We start from the raw sequence: 16,177 nt of genomic DNA on the forward strand, positions 1-16,177 counted from the left end.
TGAGTAAGGGGAAGCACGTAGAACGCATGCACCCCGAAGTTATAGGCTTCGGGGCGGGAGCGTATCGTTGACACAATACTCGGATGGCCACCCCGAATGTCGGGGACGCATCACATGAGCCCCTAGTCCCGTAGAAACTTTTCTGCAAAGTGATGGGTCAACACTGACTGTATCGAAGCGATACAAGCCATTGCCAAATACCTATCACAGTGCATCCCCAACGGAGTCTGTGATATTAACTATGTCCAAATAAGGCAAAACATGACTAATTGCGATGGTCGCTAAAATCTTCCCAGAGGTTTGTTTGGGTCAGCACATGGTGTTGGATGCAATATATATATATATGTAAGAGAATATCTGCCTCCTTTCTCGAGGACATGAAACCAGGGGTGAATAGGTATATTCATATTCGTTGACGTCGTGATTGTAGTAGAATGGCGGTTGTTTATGTTAAGGGCAAAGAGCAGGATCCCCTTAGCACGTCCGTCCAAAAAGGAAATCCTTGACAATCGGAGAGCTGGAAAATTCAGGGTTCAGTAGAACGCAGCTTTGAACCACAATGTCAGTTCTTCGCATCCGTGCATAATTCTGCCACCAATGGCGCAACTCACTTCAGAAAATATTCCAAACCAGCGCGACGCGATTCAAGAAATTTAGGACGAAACTTGACTAAAGGAATCTGTGAGCTGGTGTACTCTCTTATGCAGCTTGCGCGACACATACAGATTACACTCTTAGGAGGTAAGGGAGGAAGTGCGTTTTTGGCATGCGGAAATGATACTATGAGGCGTTGTCGTAGGTCGTCGAACTCGGAATACCTGAACATAAAAATAAGCATTAGGTAATTTTGGCTATAGGCGAGAATGCGAAAAGCTTACCTCAATCGAACTGTTATAGGGCCACCCTGGAGCAGCTATCAGCACTCTACCAATGTCCCGTAGCGCTCAGAGTAGCAGCAGCGCAATTTTGGTACGCCCAAACTCACATCAAGTGTTTGAACCCTGCAATTCCAGACTACGTACGATCCAATCCCCGTCTTTCCTTGAACAACAACATAATCATCTACTGAGACGCTCTTCGCCCACAGTCCACGACTAGTCTCACATTCCGGATCTTCCGTGTGGTCCTCGAGGGTGATAGCCGGGCCAGCGTCGAGAGATAGTTGGGAGATTCTGGAAGCAGCTCTGTGATGGGTCCAATATGGAGGGACTATCCCGGACATCGGGCGCTCATTGCTCGAGGCATCCCGAGCTTGAAGCAAAGGGGTATCATCGCCGTTGATGGGCAGATTGGAGGGAGATGTATTTGTGTTCAGGGTGGTGTTGTCCGTGCTGGAGGTAGCTGAAGGTTCGGGGGAGGGAGAGTTTGGGTGCGGCGAAGGCACGAGGCCAGTATCCTCATTCGCTGGCTCCATCCATCTAAATGTCACTCGGCAGATTTGGCGGAGACGATCCTGACTGTCACTAAGAATAGGTCAGGTCAATCACGATGCAAGCTTAAGGAGGAAAATGACCAGTAGCGGAGATTAACCCAGGGCAAGCTCAATGTCCACTAAGACTGAATAGAATAGTCTTCGAAGCTTTCCCGTGGTTCCAAGCAGAGGAATTGAATGAGGGGGAAGAGGGTCTGTGTCCGTTCGGCGTACAGAATACAGTCAGATGCATGCCAGAATCATCGATGACCGGTCACATCAAGCCACGTCCAGGGCGTTATCCGGTAGGTAGACTAGTACTGTACGTTGGGACGAACGGGGGGGAGAGAAGGAAGTGCGGGGGAATTGAATCACGGGAAGAGGAGCTGATAAGATAGTTGAAAATGTTTCAGACCGTGGGACATACATACATACATGAACCAAGAAATGCGCTTTTAGTGCCTATCAATTCAGCGCCAGCGTCATAAGTGTCTCTTGGGTTGAGGAACGGTCTCTGGTGGACGGCATGATGATTGAAGCGGCGATCATCCTCGGCAGACTCCGACGGCGACGAGGACGACTGCCACTGCCATGGCACCACCACCGGGCAACTTTCCCGCAGCTTCCATCCCGGGCAGTCCAAGCCACCTCCAGTCACGGGACTACTAATTACTGCTCGAGAAAGGCGGCGAGTCATGTGAGAAGTTAGAACAACAAACAAAGGTTCTTGAGCTGAATTAAGTTGTATACATCATTTAGTGATTACTCCATTGCCCGAGTCTTTGATGCTATCCAACGGTGACTCCCCCCACGCCATTGCCAGCTGACAAGTCAGCGAATTTGAAGACCGACGGGCTACTCCGTGCGCTGCGAAGTCCGAAGAGTGTCGGCGAGTCGGAAGAGCCAGCAATTGGATTCCAAACTGGCCCAGTGGTGGAGGGAGATAAATGCCTTTTTTGGTCTAGGCTGCCTTCAGGGTCCAGACTAGAAAAGCCAAGAGGGTCCGGCCCCAATCAGCGTGTTTGCGAGGGATTCTACCCTTCTGCAACTGAGACATTTCGTCCGGATGATGGACAACGAAGACTTCTCAAAAAAAACATCGCTTCCCCCCTAGTAAGAGGCGATACTCGAAGGCTACCATCTCACTGAGACATGCTCCCACCATCATCACCATCATCACCCCCTCCTCCTCCTCCTCCTCCTACTCAGCACTGCATAGATCCTCAAATATCACCATGATTGTCACGGATGCACCTGCAATGCATGCAGCCCAGTGCCAGCCACTAGGGTAATAAACTAAAGATAGTAACTCCATCCCAGCCTGGAAACGATAAAAGGGTGAGTGGTTGTGTATCTGCTTGTGTACAGTACTGTATGGACTTCGTCCGTACTTACTAGACTGTCTAATAGTCTAAACTACTCATACTACTACGGTAGTCTAGTCAGTCAGTCGTATCGGCTAGTGGCCCCCGGATCGACATACCAGGTTCTCTGCTCTCCTGATGCTGCCGGGCAATCTTGAGTCTCTTCCCTCCGGGCTTCCTTTCCCCCTCCCTCTTCGCCCCCTCCCCTTCCTTCCCCTTCCTCCGCGTTGAGGTTGGGACTGATTGTAAAACTCACTTCACCCAGTCAAGCACAAAATAACGAGCATGTTTCGCCCTCCCTCCCAGTCCCAGCTCTTTCCAGCCTATCTGCATAAACCCCGCCATGGAAGGCAGCCGACTAGCTAACTAGCTTGCTTGCCACGGACCTCGGGGAAGTTACGGAGGAGACGAAGTGAACTTACTGTACTTATCTCAGCCAACTTAACGTTACGACTAGCACAATACGGCCATCCAGCACTAATTACCTAGTACTATACTATACCAGTTGCATTCTTGGATGGCTGGCTCCATTAGTATCCCGTCTGGAGCTTAATCAACACATAGCGTCGCCACCTCGACCTCGCTTCGCGTAACAAACCCAAGTGGTACGAGACAAGATGTTGGACAAACTACATATACTGAGCCTCCAGCACCATTCCCCATTCCCCAATCCCCAATCCCCACCCCGTCTTCTTCACCCTTTGATCTCCTCAAATCCTAAATCCTCTTGCCCACCCCCCTTTCATTCTCCAGGATCTGCTTCACTGCCTTCGATCTAGGATCTCTCACATTGGACCCTGGCCCAGATTCGACATATCATTCGTGACCCATCTTATTGCTGTAAGTCCACTCCTATCTCCCTCTTGCTTGCTCCAAACCCTCTGGTCTCCATCGTCTGGCATTTCCTTCCGAAGATCTTGTTCAAGATTCAGGAGATCACCGCTGGGACCCTGCAGTGACAGGGACTCCATTCCGAAAAGCATAGCTCGTCAGTCACTAATCTCTCAGTTGAAGCTGTCATCATGCATCTGTTGCATTCTGCGATTGCTGTCGCCTCCCTGGCCCTGCTTGCCAACGGACAGAACTCCTCCTACAATATCAATGTCAATGACATTCCAATCGATACGAGAAGTATGTCGTCACCTAGCTAACAAGGAGGACTATGCGATTGCCCGCGATACTGATCTTGTTACTTGGATAAGCTCAATGGTGTAAGGCTCAGACCTCATCATGCCCGCTCCTCTGTCTTCAATTGCCTGGAACGACGAGCCAGCCAAAGGAGAATACTTGCGATCCTGTGAGTGATACCCTTCTTCATGATTCTGCTGGCTGAGCACGTCTAACCACTTGGATCAATGCTCTCAGAAAACATTGTACTATGTCTGTGACTGCAGTAATGGCCTAAGCCCGAATTCTTCGCAATATTCTCAGACGATCCCGTACTTTTTGTGCACAGAAGAAAACAATGAGTGTGTCACCAACTGCAACGGCAATTCAATCTGCCAATCGGATTGCCGCAGCCAGCACCCTTGTGGTGCGCAGGACCCCAAGCGGGTGAATACCACTTCGACATCAAACTCAACTCCAGCTGCTACTGCTGCTTCCACCACAACCTCACTGGCACCCTTCACTGGTGTGCCCGATGAGGGCGCAGCAGCCCGATCATCGACAGACATGATTCAGCTTTACGGTCTGGTGACTGTTGTGGGTGCATTCCTGGCCGGATTCACGACCTTGATCTAGATTCAACCTGCGCTACAGGGTCCCTGATACAGCCGCCGCCCTCGCCCCCGCCCGTCGCACTTCTGATAATGTGTGGGAATCCATTTGGCATCTTAGCGTAATATCTTAATATCTGTCAGCTTTCGATTCTTGTCGGACATCGGCTACTGCTTTTGCTTTGGTTCTTTGCTCAGTTCACGATGCAGCGATTTCCTCCTTTCTCTTGTGTAATGGTTGTGCTACCGTTTATGAGCTATCCTCTTCCATGATATAACAATGATGACCATTTATTTCTGATCCAGTCAGATCCAGCGCAGGTTAGAAATCATACTTCAGGAGTTGAACGTTTCATTTCACAAGACTCGAAACCTGCCATAAGGTAGATTGGTTTAATCACAAAAACCACTTACGCTGGATGCTTGTGCTTAATCTCAATTCAGCCCATCAAGACAGTCCCCAGAACATGAGTACCGATTTGTAATCTCTTCAAGCAAGACAACTCAAAGCTAGCGAGTCAGTCATATTGAGCTAGGCTTGACACGCACCCTTTACACATCCTGCAAAGACCGCGCATTCTGCAGATGAACAAGGCCAAGAGCAAGAAGAATAGAGCTGATACTGTGGCGGTTGAAACATGGTGACAGCAGGATACAACGTTATCACAAGTATGTGGCTCCATCTTGAGTCCTCCATACACACCGTCTTGTAGGACAGTGTCTTTCTTTAGAAGTCATGCCGAGCACTATGGTAACCTTCTACATACTTAGAACCGACTCGGGAGCTATACCCGGATGATTTCCTGAGGGTGTTGGTCATGGTTACAAGGCGGTGGCCCGGGCGGTATGCAGCGGTGCTGATAAGTCGGGCCAAATGATGCCGCCATGCCGATGACCTGGTGGGAGAGAGGGCGAGGTTAGCTCACCTTCAACCGCCCTCCACCACCAGCAGGAACGTTCAGATACCGTTCAGAAGACTCCTCTCCTGCCTTGGGCTGTCTGATATCAAATCTATATGCTTTCATGGCGTATTGACAACAGCCTGTACCAATAATCTAGAATCACCTTCGCTCCAGTCTCCGAATCAGCTCGTTCCCCACTTCAACTACTGTCTCGCGACATTCGTTGCTGCCTCTATTGCCCTATTCTCCTCTCCCCGATGCACATTTTGGGCTCAAAACATCATATCAGAGATATCTTCTGACTCTGGGCTTGCTTCATACTGTCTTGCTCGTCGGCAGCAGTGCTGACGACGTGTTGGAGGGATGGATTACTTACCAACGGATGGGCATATCGAGCCCTCGGCCGCGTACACGGGCCAAGGGCCGGGTGGTGGTAATGTTGACTTGGACAGCATCAGCGGAGCCTCGCTGGGCTTGAAAATCAGGGTCGAAGGTAAGAACCACCCCTTCCCAGTGCGTATGTGCTCGTTTGAACGCTAACCATGAGCCTTCACGCCCAAGATCCTCCGAAGTTTGAACTGGAATCATACATCGCGAACTATACTGGTAGGCAAATACTGCTTTGCTCTCGGCTCATCGTCATCAAAGCTGACCGGCATTTCGGCGCCAGGCCGGACCAGGTACAATCGACTATATGTCATCGGCACATGTTCAACATATCTAGCCGTCGAGGCACTCAAAGCCGCAATTGCCGAAGCCAAAAGTGGCAAAGATGTCACCAGATACGAACGAGCGGTGCGGGCTCTCGCAGAGGTGGCGCCAAATGATCCCGAGGCTACACTTGACACGCACTGGGTGGACCACATGCAGAAGGTCGTCAAGGCTGAAACAGACAGGTTAGAGCATGAACTCAAGGGCTACAAGAACAACTTGATTAAAGAAAGTATACGGGTAAGGATGGCTGCCCCTCGCCGTTGAGGATTCCAAAAGGAGTAGCCATACATGGCTAACCTGTGTACTATAGATGGGCAATGAAGATTTGGGCCAGCACTATTACCTCATCGGCGATCTTACATCGGCATCCAAGGCATATTCTCGTATGCGAGATTACTGCACAACCCCGACGCATATCATTTCGATGCTGTTCAAGATCATCAATGTGGCGATCGAGCGAGGCGACTGGTTGAGCGTGCAGTCCAACGTTCACCGATTACGCAACCTGCAATCGAAACAGGACGAACAGTCCAAGGTTCAGCCGAAGCTGTCCACCGCGTTGGGCCTCTCACAGCTGCACTCAGGGTCTTACCTGGATGCAGCCAACAGCTTCCTCAACACGGACCCGGGCCTCGGCGATTCGTACACGGAGGTGCTCACCTCCAACGACGTGGCCGTGTACGGTGGGCTCTGCGCGTTGGCGTCGATGGACCGCCATGAGCTCCAGCAGCGCGTCCTCGACAACAACTCCTTCCGCAACTTCCTAGAGCTGGAGCCCCAGATCCGCCGCGCGATCGCCTTCTTCTGTAACTCCAAATTCCGCTCCTGCCTGGAGATCCTCGAGGCCTATAGGGCGGATTACCTGCTCGACATCCACCTACAACGCCACGTTCACACCCTCTTCACTCGCATCCGCACCAAGTCCATTCAGCAATACCTCATCCCGTTCAACCGCGTCACCCTGGATTCCATGTCGAAGATGTTCGCCCCCGGCACCCTGACCGGAACCGCCAGCGGCGGCGGCAGCAGCAGCGGCGGCCAGCAGCAGAGCGACGCGGACATGGACCTCAGCCACCCTTTCGTGCAGGAGCTGGTCACGCTAATCCAGGATGGCACGCTGGACGCCCGCATCGATCTGGAGAAGAAGGTGCTGGTCGCCAACCAGGTCGACCTCCGAACCGAGTTGCAGGAAACCGTTCTCAATGATCTGGAGGATTATCTGCAAGAGGCACACATCCGCTTGTTGCGCACCAACATCATTCGGGCTGGGTTGGAGGTCCGGGCCGACGACAAGCCCAGGGAAATGCGTGGTAAGAGGTCCGACGGGTTTGGGTCCGCCACCTTGTCTCGGGGCGCGGGGTTGTTCCAATGAAAGCCGTGATTTTGGAGGGGTGGGCGCGTATGTAGCAAATAGTCATCACCTAAGCCAAGTAGTCAGTGGTGCTACATCACTCGTACTATTCTCTCTCTGCACGGGTTTTTGTAATCTTTTCTCGGAAGTTGCGACATAGTGTCCTTTGCAGTGTGACTCTCAGCCCCTTCTTCCCCCCGTGTAGTGGAGATTAATGGCAAATAGTGGTAATGACATTATTCTAAAGAGTAAGCGCACAAAGTGACATTGTACATGAACAATAGGTAGCGTCATCCTCTCCTTCCCCTCCCTCCTTCCCAACTCAGCAAGCTCGGCTCTTTGCATAATCTTCAGATCCTTCCCGAATGAATACAAGTCTCTATAGATACACTGACCGGTCATAGGTCATGGGCCATAAATTGAACCGGAAAGGGGCATCGACCAAGAGTGTGGAGTGGAGCGTGGCTTAAGCCATGGCCAAGGCTAGCATCATGGCGGCACCTCCGGCAACCCAGCTGCCGGTGGCCAAGGGCAGGGCACCGTTGTCGGTGCTGCTGGCGCTAGCACTAGCAGCAGCGGTGCTGGAGCCGGAGGCATCGGAGGAGCCGGAAGTCGACTTGGCGGACGAAGAGTCAGTGGACTTGCCTGAAGCAGAGCCAGTGCCGGAGGCGGTGGCAGTGGCGGCGGCGCCGGACGAGGAACCAGTAGCGGAGGCAGAGGTAGAACCGGTGATGGTGATAGGGATGGCGGTCAGGGGAGTGGTGTAGATGGCGGAGGAGGAGCTGGGGCCCTCGGAGTCGCTGGCGCTGGTGGTGCAGCTCAAGTAGGTGGTACCAGTGCGAGTACAGCCTTGGGAGTAGGTACTTGAATACAGTGTTAGCAACAAGAAAGCTTGGTGTATAGAGCAAGAAGGGTCACATACGTTCCGCGGTAAGACAAGCCCATGCCGTAGGTGGAGCTGCCCACCGTGAGGGTGTAGGTGTCGTCCTCAATGTCGCAGCTACTGTCGTCGACATCATCGGAGGTGGCAGTAGCAGCGCTAGCAGAGGAAGTCGTAGAAGCACAGCCCAGAACAAGAGTAGTGAGACTACCACCAGTCTATCTACAGTCAGATACGTTCTGGGTAACCGAGGCACAGCGAATGCATCTGAAGGGATTTCATGACATACAGTTCCAATCACTTTTCCGGCGAGACCAACATCATCAGTGTCGGGCAAATAGACGTTGATAATGTCATCCGCGACAACGGCCGTAACGGAGGCCAACAGGGCCAGCGAGGAAGCAATCTGGAAACGCATGGTGGCTGTGGATTGGAGATATGAATTCCGAAAGAGTGTTATAGGGCAGAAGAAATGGGGGAATCAAGATATTTTATAGGCAAGCAACGGTATACAAGATGCTCTTTGGGTGCAAGCTTCAGGAGAAAGGAGAACGACCGTATGTGCAATCGGAATGCTGAGTATGGAAAGGGAATTTTTGGGGGCGAAAAGGCGCGCGAGGGCCGTTTCTTATAGATTTGTCCCAACTGGTTCCCTCTCGCTGGTGCGACAAGGGCTGAGCCTCGTCGAGGGCTGTTGTGAACTGGTTGGGGATGGCATGCGATGTTTGCAACAGAACGAGACCCTCTCATTTGGGGGCGGCAATCCTCGTGGGAGGTTCAGCTCACTCGTCGGACCCTGGCCGATCGCCAATTTTGGCGTGGAGCCATGAAAGCCATGAAAGCCATAAGGCGATTAGAGTTGGTTCGACGTGATCCGATTTTCCGATGCGCGAAATGTTGTCTCGATTTAGCCGCATGGGGACGTCCAGACGAGCAAACAAATGATCGATTAGGGAAGTTGGAGCACAAACTAATGAACTAATGAATGATGAGCTTCCATGATTGATGGTACTGGAAGAATAGACGACTGAAGTCAGTTTGTTGTCCACCGTTAGAGAAGCCGGCAAGAAGTGAACTGCCAGGAACTAAGCAGCCACTAAGTGCCCACTAACACCGGGCGCGCATTTGGGGGCTGAAACCATCATTTCACGAGACTCGCGCATGAATCGGACTCCTGCTTGTCAAGTGGGCTGAGGCACTCAGCCTTCATGTTTGCGGCTCATGTGTAAGCACTAGAGAGTAAGAATCAATCAATTCTTTTCCAAGTATCCATTGCGGACAAAGAAAGTTCCCTGGAGGAAAAAGGGCTTGTGGGTCGAGTCGCTGAGAGATCCGTCCTGGACTCCAGCAGGACCAGCACTCCCCGCTCAACCAAAATACAGAAAATGAGGGAAAATGAGATCGTCGCAGCCCCATACTTTCACTGCCCAAGCTCCATCTGCCGCCGCCATCACCGCCATCACCGCCAAATTTAACTCGAGCCGTCAACTCCGACTGCCAAGTTTCCAACCAACCATCTCAGTTGCTAGCCTAGCGGGTCTTCGAGTGCTTAACAACCCCACAGGCTATTCCCGCCAAGATTAAGAATCCATTGAAGCTTGCCAGGATGTAGAACGGAGCTCCCGACGAGAGGACATCGAATAGTAATCCTCCGACTTTGGTCAGGACCAAAATGCCTGCGCCGCCATACAGGGAATACACTCCAGCGATGGAACCTTTCAGGTGCGCCAGGGGCTGCTGGTTTCGTTCCGTAGCTGAAGCCAACAGAGCCTGCTCCTCTTGGTCCCCTTCAGTCTCATCGGCCGACACCAGGTCGTCGTCGGTCTCCTCGCCATAGAGAGTGGATGGAGAAGAACCATATCCATCTCCTACCCGGCATTGAGAACCCATACGGAGTATTCCGGTGCTAAGGACAGACAAGCTGCAGACGATGGCCCCAACCTGACTGAGTCCAAGGAGCGCCATCACAACGAAGACGCCAGGACTACCGTGGGGCTCTCTGAAGTCCGGACTGGGAAGCACCGCAAATGTGATATAGCCGACCACCCCTGCCACACATGCCCCTAGCAGGGGCATCGGGTATTGTCGCGACCGCTCTGACATATACCCAAAAATCGGCGCCGCCACCAACGCGATGAGCTGAGAAACACCGGTCAGAATTGAAGCCAGCACATAAGCTCTACGGCATGATTGCTTGACAGCATCGGAGCCCATTCCATCCCCGTTATTGCCCTGGCATAAATCAGACTGTCGATAATAGTGGTTGACCGCTAGGGGAATGAATAACGAGATTCCGACAGATGATGCCCGAGCCACGAAACCGCCCACATAGCCAAGGAAAATGTCGCTATTATGGAATCCTAGCATCAGCGCAGCGCCAAGCTGCTGGAAGTACGGCAAGTGTCGCTTGCTATAATCAGTATTTCGGTCGTCACTCGCACAAGTGTTCTCCGGCCTTTCCCGTCGGCCCCGAGCCCATAAAGAGCTCCAGGCTTTGCCTTCTTCCCCGGGAAGGTGCCTCAACCCTACAGAACAGAGGACAGCAACCGACAGAGACACGATCGCAACAACATAGTAGCTATATTGAATGGATTGTGGTGGTGAGACTCCCCACTGCTGAAGTCGAGATGGCAGAGGTAGGAAGACAACGAGGGCGACTAGTGCACCGCTTCCAGCACACATTCCAACATATCCAGCTAGCTTGGAGGACGGCGTTTTCTCAGCCACACGACTCGATGCGGTGGGCTGTGACTGTGATGGAGATCCGACCACAGCTGGAAGCACGGCCGTGACCATGGTCGATACCGCTGCGCCTCCAAGACTGAAGAGTAAACGTCCTAAGAGAAGCTGAGGATAAACATTCTTCGCTTGAACAAACACGAGCAACGCGATGGCGATGATTCCATAACCAGTCACGCAAACCTAAACCAAATACATGTGAGTAATTGTAGTAGTGCGCTCCTAGGAAGAAACGATGAAGTTATAGGAGCACCATGAAAGAACACTCACATTACGGACTCCAATTCGATCTGAGAGCACTCCCCAGAGGGGACAAGCAATCAAGGCAAGTAGTTCATCTGCGAATCCCAAAGTCCCAACAGCATCGCCTTCTCCCGCATCAAGGCCAAGAAGTTCCGTGACCACGAAGGAAACGGACGAATTGAGAAAAACTAGAAATGCAATTGAAAAGGGGCAAACTCCAAACAGATATGTGCATATTTGCAACCGGTTGGCGGTAAAAATAGGTGTTCGTCGAGATGCCATCCTAGCCATGGTTCCAAAGCATGTCTCGAGAGATCAGAGTGGTGGATTGTTTGTAGTACTACTCAGACGAGCATCAAGGGCAACCTCGTTTTCGTCTTAACGACGCACATAGACATATACACACAGTCGTTCTCTGTGGTTATCAGTCCTCTGCTTCAAAGCCCAGTTCTCTGCGGTCAAAATCTGCCACCGTTGTCTGTAAAGGTCTGTGAAACGTTGGACATAGACTCTGACTTGATAGACCGGTCTGGTGGTGGTGCTACTCCGGAATGTCTCGCAATCAGTCACATGACCACGCGTCGGCCCGGTGGAGCGCTGGTCGGTGTTCCAGAGATAAAGGACAGGTGAGGTGGAGCAGGAGTCTGTCTCTTCAGAGTTCAGACTTAATACTCAGTGTCACATGTGCCTTCCAATTGAAGACGTAAATACAAATCAAGTCCACGATTGACACCAAAGACGCAAGCTGCCATAAGTATGCATGCGTTAATACAGGACTGACTTTACTACATGTGTACTATCCAAGTCATGATGATAATTAATGACGAAATAAGACCGTGGTCGCCAACTAAATCGTTAGTCAGCCGCCGCTCAATTCACTCACTAACTCACTAATCTTGAGGTTGACGCAAGGCGGTGACGGCAGATTGTCAACTGGCATCATCATCGAGCGCGGACGGAATGACTGCCGATTGCTCCAGCTGTCCAGAACTAAGTACTGCCTCCCCCATCCTCTCCCCTCCCACGGCCCTTCCCCTCCTCCATCCTCGCATAGTTCAACCAATGTCCTTCTAAATTTCGCACTGTCAATCTTTCGCCTTGTGTCCTTGCCAATGACTGGGAGCTTGTCGTCCATACCCGTCAATTCCTGGCTATGAGGTTCGCCGTCTACGCCGGGGTAAGTTAGCTCTGTTCCCATAATGTTGGCCGTTTGTGCTCAGGCTGATCCGCTTGAATCGCAACCACAAATAGGCTTCGACTGCCCTGGCCACCGGTGTGTTTCTGAAAGCGCTACATCAAAGGGCCAACTTCTATGCCGCATGTGTATATCTCTCTCAAAGTAGCGCAAATCTTATGGTATGACTTCTGCCCTCCACTCCCAGGCTGCATGGTTGGTCACGTTGCGTCCCTAAGCGCACCGGGAAATCCGTCATTGCGATTCTGTGCAGACTGAGCTAATCGACCTTTCCAGATTCTGATGAACGTATGCCTTCTAGCCGTTGGATTCTTCATCTTTTGGCTCCAACGTCTCCTTTATGGACCGCTCCGACCCATCGAGACCGAACAGCTATATGAGAAAGCATGGTTCGCTGTCACTGAAACGTGTCTGGCGATGACGATCTTTCGTGGAGAGCTGGGAGGGTGGTTTCTGGTCATGTTCGTTTCTCTTCTCGTTGGCAAGGTCTGGGGCTGGATCGGGGAGGGCCGCGTAGAATACCTCGAACAGCAGCCGCCTGCGAATCCACGCCTGTTCCACTTCCGGCTCGCTCTGTCCTTACTTATATCAGTCCTGTTCAATGTGTTCATGCTGAGTTACTGCGTTCAGACAGTTCTTGAACAAGCACGACCCGACATGATGGTCATGTTCGGCTTCGAGTTCGCTGTCCTGACCATTCTGTCAAGCTCAACCGCCGCCCGATATTCCATATCTTTGGTTGAACTCTACGTTACCCACCGGCAGTTGAAGGCCAGGTTGGAAGAACGCCGTCAAGAGATTCGAGCTGCGCGGGACGAGGCCCTGCGACAACAGGCCGAGTCTGCAGAGACAAGCACCTTGCCTGGCCTAGCGGATGAAAACGACGTCAACGAGATGGAGTTGGACGTGCCAGGGTGGGAAGAAAAAGGCCGGTGGATTTTTTACCTTGACCTCCTGACAGACTTCCTCAAACTTACGGTGTACCTGACATTCTTCGCCATTTTGTTCACCTTCTACGGTCTGCCCATTCATATATTACGCGATGTCGTTGTTACGATCCGGTCGTTCGGACGCCGCATCGTGGACTTTGTCCGGTATCGTAACGCGACACGTGACATGAACGAGCGCTATCCTGATGCTAGCGCTGAGGAGGTCGCTCGGGAGGAAGTGTGCATCATCTGCCGCGAGGAGATGACCCAGTGGCACCGGGCTGGGGAAAGAGGTGAAGGTGCACAACAGCAAGGTCGGGTATCTGACCGCCTTCGTCCGAAGAAGCTCCCTTGTGGCCACATCTTACATTTTGCTTGTCTTCGCAGCTGGCTCGAAAGGCAGCAGAATTGCCCGACTTGTCGACGCCCGGTCGTTGCTCCACCTCAGCCACGGGGGCACGGCGACGCTGGCAACCGCAACCCCGGGGGCGACGCTGGCGGGCAGCAGAATCAGCCTTTTGGTAATCAACCATTCGGTCGGAATGCGCCAGTGGAGGGATTACCGCGAGCCCGAATTTATCAATTCGGACCTTTCCGAATCGGCTTTGGTGCAGGAAGAGGCGATCTTTTTCGCAATCTTCAGCAGCAAATTCACCAGGGAAATGTACCAATGCAGCAGCCAAATGATGCTATTGCGCCTAATGCTCGACAGATAGGGTTCGGACTCGGGTTCGGGCAACCGCCAGCGACTCCAACAGTTCCAAACCCGGCTTCGAGTGTGGCTCACGTACAAAATCAATTGCAGCAAGTGGAACAGCAGATCCTGCAAGAGATCAGCAGCCTACGTGTCACAGCTCAGCAACTTCAACTTGTGCGAATGCTGCAAATGGAACTTCAGCGGCTCCGCGGCCTCTCGGCTGAATCTATTGGATCTCAACCGGGTCTCTCAAGTTCTGCATTGTCAAATTCGGTGACGTCCACAGCCGAGCGTCATCGGTTCGTGTCGGATCATGAAACACCTGCCATGAGGGCTGGGGACTCCCGACTCCCAGAGGGATTAATTCTTCCCGAAGGCTGGTCTCTAACACCTCTATACTCACCTGGTCAAGAATCTAGACCAGTGGGTAACCCCTGCGTTCCTACTACTGCTTCCGAGACAATCATACCCCCCGCACCTCCCATGACCGAAAATGAATCCAACAATTCATGTTCGGTCCAAGAGACCGCGGCTGTTCCAGGCCCCTCCGTACCTCAGGATCTGCCAAACTGGCAATCTGCCTCGACTCCTGCAGCAACTCAGACTGGTATCGAGTCACTGTCCCAGCAATGGACCGACCTGGCCTCCGAGACACAAGCTGACGATACGGAGCGTTCCGAACGTGAGCAGGGGTCGGAATCGTCGTCGGAATCGCCATCAAGGGGAAAGGCGCGGGTCGCGACAGTAGAGGATGTACTCGATGACGATGAAGTGTGATAGATAGATACTTACTCCCCTCTCCCACTTCATAACCTCTTCCATATGTCACCCAGTACATTTCCATCATACCAAATCTACTCTGTTCTTGGCTTATGTATCATCACAATGGTGTTGTCAACACTCCCACCCCCTTCCCAATCCTTCTCCATAGGATGTCCTTGTTTTCTGGCGTTTTCGAAGCGACTCATTCATACCCAGCTACCTCTCAGTTCCAAATTTTGGCCATATGCCTCCTCTCGGAGTCCTCCTTATGTTTCACTGCTCGTACCCTGGCACATGATTCTTTTTTTTGTATGTACAGATCCGGGATAAAGTATTTGTGCAATTAACATTGCTTTACTATTAATCGGTACCATTCATTGTGTGCGGGTCTTCGAATTCCTGCATTCTGCCTCTTTTATACTTCGTAGACGACGATCGACAATGTTGGAATAAAGGTGGAGACTGCAAGGTGCAGCTGCACCCTGTTGTTCGGAAGGCAATTGGTCGGAGGAGAAATTGCTGCCTCGCATCTAGACTTCCGTCGAAGGGATTCTGTATTACAATACTGTACATAAGTTTACCCACCTATGTACAGAATATTAGACTTCATAGGTACTGTAGTAACTGATAAGTTGACGTGCTACTATGATTTAAGGAACCGAGTTCTACTAACGGAGTGAGGAGCTCATACATGTATGGAGTCAATGCGACGCGACTGACTTGTGCCGATCTGGGGAGGAAAGAAGAGGGTTCAATCGTTTCGCGGTGCGGTAAGTTAAGGAGTACTGTACACTACTTTACCTAGTCTCGTCGTCAGCCCCAATTATTGCTGACGCCAGCTCCGCCTCCGCCTGCCCGCTCTTCTGCGCCATCATTTGCGTATGCATACCCTCAGGGCTCGTTCTTCCAGCCTGGAGCCCCGGTTTCATGTTCCATTCTGCGTCCAACCCACCAATCCTCGTTCATGTATGCAGTGACCACCTCCGCGGTCGCCTGATTGTCTTGGTGTCGTCTTACATTACTTTATTCTTAGACTACCATAATACTCTTGTTTCACCCTCCCTGGCTCATGGGCCATTTTCGTTGAAGTACGAAGAAGTCTGTTGCGAGACATTTTCCCCCCCGTACAGTCCATACCGCCCTGCCAGCTTCTCGCCGCTCCCTGTGATCGCGGGGATTGTTTCTCACCAATTCTGAGTTCTTGACCACAACATACTTTTATTCAAGGCTCTGATCCATGGCTATTATCTTTATCGTGTAGCCTTTCGGCCT

The 16,177-nt window shown here is 51.9% G+C and overlaps 6 protein-coding genes across 6 annotated transcripts; 3 read left to right on the top strand and 3 right to left on the bottom strand.

The window, feature by feature from the left end:
• Window positions 1-58: 58 nt before the first annotated feature.
• Window positions 59-1,653, bottom strand: BO72DRAFT_448956 (uncharacterized protein). Its single transcript, XM_040944909.1, has 5 exons — window positions 986-1,653; window positions 879-904; window positions 724-818; window positions 612-669; window positions 59-547 (listed from the first exon to the last, which is right to left on the bottom strand). Exons 1-5 carry the CDS (start codon window positions 1,412-1,414, stop codon window positions 475-477), a joined length of 681 nt encoding a protein of 226 aa, XP_040800450.1. The 5' UTR covers window positions 1,415-1,653; the 3' UTR covers window positions 59-474.
• Window positions 1,654-3,979: 2,326 nt separating this feature from the next.
• BO72DRAFT_380174 (uncharacterized protein) lies at window positions 3,980-4,518 on the top strand (the record flags this gene model as incomplete). Its single annotated transcript, XM_040941375.1, has 2 exons — window positions 3,980-4,072; window positions 4,141-4,518. Coding segments are annotated over 2 exons (471 nt in total), but the record flags the coding sequence as incomplete, so codon positions are not given.
• Window positions 4,519-5,403: 885 nt separating this feature from the next.
• On the top strand, window positions 5,404-7,739 carry BO72DRAFT_478147 (COP9 signalosome complex subunit 1). Its single transcript, XM_040947481.1, has 4 exons — window positions 5,404-5,888; window positions 5,957-6,001; window positions 6,066-6,346; window positions 6,420-7,739. The coding sequence occupies exons 1-4, from the start codon at window positions 5,759-5,761 to the stop codon at window positions 7,479-7,481; spliced, it is 1,518 nt and encodes a 505-aa protein (XP_040800452.1). The 5' UTR covers window positions 5,404-5,758; the 3' UTR covers window positions 7,482-7,739.
• Window positions 7,740-8,070: 331 nt separating this feature from the next.
• BO72DRAFT_135652 (uncharacterized protein) lies at window positions 8,071-8,909 on the bottom strand. The gene is made up of 2 exons (XM_040939134.1): window positions 8,383-8,909; window positions 8,071-8,323 (listed from the first exon to the last, which is right to left on the bottom strand). The coding sequence occupies exons 1-2, from the start codon at window positions 8,756-8,758 to the stop codon at window positions 8,280-8,282; spliced, it is 420 nt and encodes a 139-aa protein (XP_040800453.1). The 5' UTR covers window positions 8,759-8,909; the 3' UTR covers window positions 8,071-8,279.
• Window positions 8,910-9,480: 571 nt separating this feature from the next.
• BO72DRAFT_135674 (putative MFS transporter) lies at window positions 9,481-11,743 on the bottom strand. The gene is made up of 2 exons (XM_040939135.1): window positions 11,350-11,743; window positions 9,481-11,262 (listed from the first exon to the last, which is right to left on the bottom strand). Exons 1-2 carry the CDS (start codon window positions 11,611-11,613, stop codon window positions 9,871-9,873), a joined length of 1,656 nt encoding a protein of 551 aa, XP_040800454.1. The 5' UTR covers window positions 11,614-11,743; the 3' UTR covers window positions 9,481-9,870.
• A 256-nt stretch (window positions 11,744-11,999) lies between these two features.
• On the top strand, window positions 12,000-15,269 carry hrdA (E3 ubiquitin-protein ligase HRD1). The gene is made up of 4 exons (XM_040944910.1): window positions 12,000-12,176; window positions 12,235-12,499; window positions 12,574-12,678; window positions 12,794-15,269. The coding sequence occupies exons 2-4, from the start codon at window positions 12,476-12,478 to the stop codon at window positions 14,918-14,920; spliced, it is 2,256 nt and encodes a 751-aa protein (XP_040800455.1). The 5' UTR covers window positions 12,000-12,176; window positions 12,235-12,475; the 3' UTR covers window positions 14,921-15,269.
• The last annotated feature ends 908 nt before the right edge of the window (window positions 15,270-16,177 follow it).

Source organism: Aspergillus fijiensis, assembly GCF_003184825.1.
Source record: "Aspergillus fijiensis CBS 313.89 unplaced genomic scaffold BO72scaffold_29, whole genome shotgun sequence".
Lineage (NCBI taxonomy): Eukaryota > Fungi > Ascomycota > Eurotiomycetes > Eurotiales > Aspergillaceae > Aspergillus > Aspergillus fijiensis.

Bases quoted from the DNA above. Each gene is read 5' to 3' on its own strand.
- hrdA (XM_040944910.1), top strand. From the start codon at position 12,476: ATGAGGTTCGCCGTCTACGCCGGG. The intron at 12,500-12,573 runs GTAAGTTAGCTC...AACCACAAATAG, and splicing joins GGTTCGCCGTCTACGCCGGG to GCTTCGACTGCCCTGGCCAC. The intron at 12,679-12,793 runs GTATGACTTCTG...CGACCTTTCCAG, and splicing joins AAAGTAGCGCAAATCTTATG to ATTCTGATGAACGTATGCCT.
- BO72DRAFT_478147 (XM_040947481.1), top strand. From the start codon at position 5,759: ATGGATTACTTACCAACGGATGGGCATATCGAGCCCTCGGCCGCGTAC. The intron at 5,889-5,956 runs GTAAGAACCACC...TTCACGCCCAAG, and splicing joins CTTGAAAATCAGGGTCGAAG to ATCCTCCGAAGTTTGAACTG. The intron at 6,347-6,419 runs GTAAGGATGGCT...TGTGTACTATAG, and splicing joins TGATTAAAGAAAGTATACGG to ATGGGCAATGAAGATTTGGG.
- BO72DRAFT_135652 (XM_040939134.1), bottom strand. From the start codon at position 8,758: ATGCGTTTCCAGATTGCTTCCTCGCTGGCCCTGTTGGCCTCCGTTACG. The intron at 8,324-8,382 runs GTATGTGACCCT...ACTGTATTCAAG, and splicing joins GGCTTGTCTTACCGCGGAAC to TACCTACTCCCAAGGCTGTA.
- BO72DRAFT_448956 (XM_040944909.1), bottom strand. From the start codon at position 1,414: ATGGAGCCAGCGAATGAGGATACTGGCCTCGTGCCTTCGCCGCACCCA. The intron at 819-878 runs GTAAGCTTTTCG...TTTTATGTTCAG, and splicing joins CCTATAACAGTTCGATTGAG to GTATTCCGAGTTCGACGACC. The intron at 548-611 runs GTGAGTTGCGCC...TGTGGTTCAAAG, and splicing joins GGTTTGGAATATTTTCTGAA to CTGCGTTCTACTGAACCCTG.
- BO72DRAFT_135674 (XM_040939135.1), bottom strand. From the start codon at position 11,613: ATGGCTAGGATGGCATCTCGACGAACACCTATTTTTACCGCCAACCGG. The intron at 11,263-11,349 runs GTGAGTGTTCTT...TATTTGGTTTAG, and splicing joins ATCGAATTGGAGTCCGTAAT to GTTTGCGTGACTGGTTATGG.